The sequence below is a fragment of the Helianthus annuus genome, chromosome 9 (assembly GCF_002127325.2).
Source record: "Helianthus annuus cultivar XRQ/B chromosome 9, HanXRQr2.0-SUNRISE, whole genome shotgun sequence".
NCBI lineage: Eukaryota > Viridiplantae > Streptophyta > Magnoliopsida > Asterales > Asteraceae > Helianthus > Helianthus annuus.
The window spans coordinates 23,805,020-23,810,237 of NC_035441.2; the positions used below are offsets into that span (position 1 = coordinate 23,805,020).

At 40.9% G+C, this 5,218-nt stretch overlaps 1 protein-coding gene across 1 annotated transcript; it reads right to left on the reverse strand.

The window, feature by feature from the left end:
- Positions 1–2,452: 2,452 nt before the first annotated feature.
- On the reverse strand, positions 2,453–3,664 carry LOC110875380. The gene is made up of 2 exons (XM_022123576.1): positions 3,028–3,664; positions 2,453–2,946 (listed from the first exon to the last, which is right to left on the reverse strand). Exons 1-2 carry the CDS (start codon positions 3,662–3,664, stop codon positions 2,453–2,455), a joined length of 1,131 nt encoding a protein of 376 aa, XP_021979268.1.
- Between the last annotated feature and the right edge of the window lie 1,554 nt (positions 3,665–5,218).

A 5,218-nucleotide genomic window follows, 5' to 3' on the forward strand; every position in this document is an offset into this window, starting at 1 on the left:
GTAGGCGGTGCTGAAATGTAATTTTGTACCCATACTCTCATGGGAACCTTGCCAATATCAAGATGTAAATCGGGTATCTCGATCCGACACAATAGATACAGGGACTCCGTGTCGAGATATTATCTCGTTAACATAAATCTCTGCCATCCTTTCAGAAGAGTAAGTCTCCCGAATGGGTAAGAAGTGCGCGCTCTTGGTGAGGCGGTCCACGATCACCCATATAGCATTGTGACCTTTCCTTGTCTTAGGAAGCTTGGTCACTAGGTCCATCGTCACTTCTTCCCATTTCCATACCGGAATCTCTATCGGTTGCAGCTTTCCGTATGGTTTCTGATGTTCTGCCTTTACCTGCAAACAGGTCAAACATTTCACAACATACTTTACGATATCACGCTTCATGCCGGGCCACCAATAACTTTTCTTCAAATCCAAATACATTTTTGTAGCTCCAGGATGAACCGAAAATCGGGATTTGTGAGCTTCTTCGAGTAACACGTCTTTTGCTTCACTAAACCGAGGTATCCATATCCGACCATACATGGTTTTAATTCCACCGGATCTTTCTTCGAATTTATCCACAAACTCCTTTGTTCTTTCCTTTCTAGAATCCGTTTCGCTTAGTGACTTGATTTGGGCTTCCTTAATCATTTCGAGGAATCGAGGTGTAACTACCATCTTCATGGACTTTACTTGAATTGGAGGCAGATAATCCTTTCGGCTCAGGGCATCGGCCACTACATTTGCCTTGCCCAGATGATAGAGGATTTCACAATCATAGTCTTTAAGAAGTTCTAGCCACCTTCGTTGCCTCATATTTAAATCTCTTTGCTCGAAAAAGTATTTAAGGCTTTTGTGGTCTGAATAAACTGCGCTTTTCGTACCGTATAGATAATGCCTCCATATCTTCAAAGCAAACACTACCGCAGCTAACTCCAAGTCATGGGTTGGGTAATTGCTTTCGTGTGATTTCAGTTGCCTTGAAGCATAGGCAATGACTCTACCCCTTTGCATCAAGACACATCCAAACCCATGGTGTGATGCATCAGTAAACACCACCAAGTCTTCCGTTCCATCTGGTAAGGTTAGTATCGGGGAGCTCGACAGCTTTTCCTTCAAAGTTTGAAACGCCTTTTCTTGATCTGTGCCCCATGAAAACTTCTCATTCTTCATGGTTAACTTGGTTAATGGCAGGGCCAATTTAGAAAAGTCTTGAATAAACCTCCTATAATATCCTGCTAAGCCCAGAAAGCTTCTCACTTCACTTGGGTTCTTTGGAGGCACCCATTTCATAGCAACTTCCACTTTTGACGGATCCACTAAGATACCATCCGCATTAATCACATGACCGAGAAATTGTACTTCTCTAAGCCAGAAAGCACATTTAGAGTATTTCGCGTACAATTTCTCCTTACGGAGCACTTCAAGAATTTCACGCAAATGGCATGCATGTTCGGCTTTACTTCGGGAATAAACTAAGATATCATCAATAAAAACTATAACGAATTTGTCTAACATGGCCCGACAAACTCGATTCATAAGATCCATGAACGCGGCGGGTGCGTTCGTTAACCCAAAGGACATTACTAAGAACTCGAAATGTCTGTATCGCGTTCTAAATGCCGTCTTCGCCACATCCTCATCCCGTACCCTTAACTGATGGTATCCGGATCGTCAATCAATTTTTGAAAACCAGCTTGCCCCTTGTAACTGATCGAAGAGATCATCGATTTGGGGCAACGGGTATCGGTTTTTCACCGTCAGCTTATTCAACTCTCGATAGTCGATGCACATGCGCATCGACCCATCTTTCTTTTTGACAAAAAGTACAGGCGCACCCCAAGGCGATACGCTCGGGCGTATAAATCCCTTGTCGAGCAATTCTTGTATTTGAACCATTAACTCCCGCATTTCGGTTGGGGCCAACCTATAAGGAGCCTTGGCTACGGGTTTGGCATCGGGATACAATTCAATCTTAAAATCCACTTTGCGTTCTGGTGGAAGCCCCGGCAAATCTTCCGGAAAAACATCAAGAAACTCGTTCACGACTTCAACCTCTTCTATCTTAGGGGTATTCTTCTTAGTATCCACCACGTAGGCTAGAAATGCCTTGCTTCCATTTTGTACATACTTGTATGCTTGGACTATTAGAACAAAGCTTCGAATTAATATTCCTTTCCCCTTGTATGCTTACTCGTTTTCCTCCCGGTGTTAGCACATGAATCACCTTCTTCTCACATTGAATTTCAGCATGATGTTTAGCTAGCCAATCCATGCCAACTATAACCTTAAATTCCCCCAATACCGTGGGAATAAGGTCAATAGCAAACTTCTCGTCTTCAATGATAATTTCGCAATTTCTACAAACTTCGTGCAACAAATAACTCTTACTATCGGCTATCTCTACTTCTAATGGCATATGCATTCTTTCGATTCTAAAAGAGGGGTGTGACACTTATTCGCTTGATATAAACGATCTACTGGCTCCAGTATCAAATAACACGTATGTAGGCATCAAGTTCAATGAGAATATACCTGATACAACATTCGGGAGGTCCTGTGCCTCTTCAGTCATGATCTGAAACATCCTCCCCTTAGCTCTTGGGGCTTCCTCCTTTCTTGCTTCCTTATCGGTTTTCTGTTGAAGCTTGGGACACTCAGCCTTAATATGACCCGGTTGGAAACAGTTGTAGCACGTTCTGGAAGGATTAGGACACCTATAGTATGGATGTCCCTCTTGACCACAATTGTAACAGCCCTTCTTCCCTTTCAAACACTCCCCCGTGTGCAACTTTCCGCACGTTTTGCATTTCGGAATGCTACCCTTCGCCTTATCCTTCTTGCTCTGATCTTGAAATTTCGGTTTCTTTGATGGGCTCGAGCTGGAAACATTCTCAGACACTCTCTTCTCGCCTCTTTCTGCCTGTCTTCTTAATTCGATATCCCTATCTCGGGCCAAGTTAATGAGCTCATTCAAGGTTTAACATTTAGCGGGAATTATGAATTCCCGATACTCCGCCTTCAACATACCATGATAGCGGTTTATCTTCATTCTTTCCGTTCCCGCTATGTCTTTACAGAACTTCAGTTTGTCGAGAAAAGTGTTGGTGATTTCATCAATGGTTTCGTCTTTCTGTCGAAGATGTAGGAAATCTTCTTGGATTCTGTCAATGGCAGATTGCGGGCAATGGTATTTTAGAAATGGTTCCTTGAACTCCTGCCACGTCAAGTCTTGAACTTTGTCTTCCCCAATCTCTTTACTATAAGCATCCCACCAGTCTTTAGCTTGGTATTGTAACAACCCGGTGGCAAACATCACTTGATCCTCTTTTTCACAATGACTCCTCACGAACACTGCCTCAGTACTTGCGATCCACCTTTGACATGCTATAGGATCAATTTCTCCTTTAAAAGGTAAAGGGTTGCACGCCATAAATTCTTTGTAAGTGCATTTGCGAGTTCCTTTCCTTCCTTGCATTTCTCCGATCATTCCCTTCAACTCGTCCATCTTACTCGCCATCATCGTTTCCACCACTTCCAACACATGACTTTCCACTTCTTGGGCTAAATAGGGGATACTTGCCTGCATTGCCTTTCCAACTTCTTCTGAAATCATAGTTTTTAGTTGTTCTGGTTGTGTTGCTTCATTCTCATTCGTATCCGTCATCTACACATAAACATCATTATTTATTTCAAATATTCATTCATCCTTTCCATCATATAATCATACTAATAATACATGACTTCCTTTAGAAACACAACATCCATACATATTATCAGTCTTTAGAGTCTTGTTATAATGTTCTCAATACTCCTCGTATGATAGAAAACATCAAACAGAACATTACATTTGAAATTGGCTGAAAAGGGTCTCCACCGTAAGTTACGGTGGCTACCGTAACTTACGGTGGCTTCTTTTTTCTTACGGTGCAATGCTACTGTCTTACGATGGCCAAATGTTCCCAGGGGCTACTGTAAGCTACGGTAGCCACCGTAGCTTACGGTGACGCCCAGCATACTATGGTCGATTTTTATATCTTTGCAGCCATTTTTCCATCCCATCTTAACCCAAACTGATCCCTTTCATCCCACACTTTTCCACATCATCCCGTAACAATTCCATAACGTTTCATAATCAAATTATTCATAATGCAAAAATTCAAACTTTTAAGGTACTTACTTGCTTCGCGCCGCGGAACGAACACACACTTCACATGAGCTTTCGGTTTGAGTTCAAGCATCTAATGCTTGAATCCCTCAAACCTAGGCTCTGATACCAACTTGTAACGCCCATAATTTTTCTCTTAAGTTATTTAAATAACAACGTACTTTTCTAACGAAATTTGGGCATGACCCATTTGTAAAAGGAGCGGTCCCCTGTTTTTCATATTCAAAATATCATTTAACGTACGCTACCATTCAAATGACTTAATGTACTACATCAAAACGGACCTTGGTTTCACATACGAAACCATCATGCTAAGACACTTACAACCGACTAAGTTTCAAAAATTTTAAACTACTAGACATGACTAAAGAGACAAAACATATTAACATTGTCTTCTTTACAAAAGTTGCGGAACGCATGACGAGCTTGAAGTGTGTTCGAACCGGGCGAAGCTTGATAGCTAAACTTGAGATTTACCTACAATGCCACCACAAATGAACTTTGTTAGAACTAAAATCCTTTCCTTTAACTCAAGATTTCAGTCCACGGATTTATGGTCAATATGACACCCGCGAGCTTGCAATTTACTAAATACTTTCATTCTTGCACATAAGTATGTTCCAAATGGAACTTCATACCATTCCTTTCATTCTTACATTCTAATTCTTTGACCCGTTCCAAAAAGGGTCCACACAATTACTTTTTCATACTCAATTCATTTTGACACATTTTATGCTAAATCAACAATATAATAAAATCATAATTGTACAAGTAGCGTACCTCGATCTTGATTCCCTTGTTGCTTTGTTTGACTCGATTTTTCTTCCTTTATACCTAAACAATACCATTCATACTTAGAATTTATATCTCATGCTCATCTTTATACCCTACTTGGCAAGACATTAAGTAATCCACATCTACATCATAAACACATTCAAAACACATGGCGTTTATGACTAACATGGCTGAAATCTTTATTAAGGCATTTCATCAAACACTTGGTGTGCACAACATCAACAAAGCACAATGTACAAGTATTCATAGCATAATTCT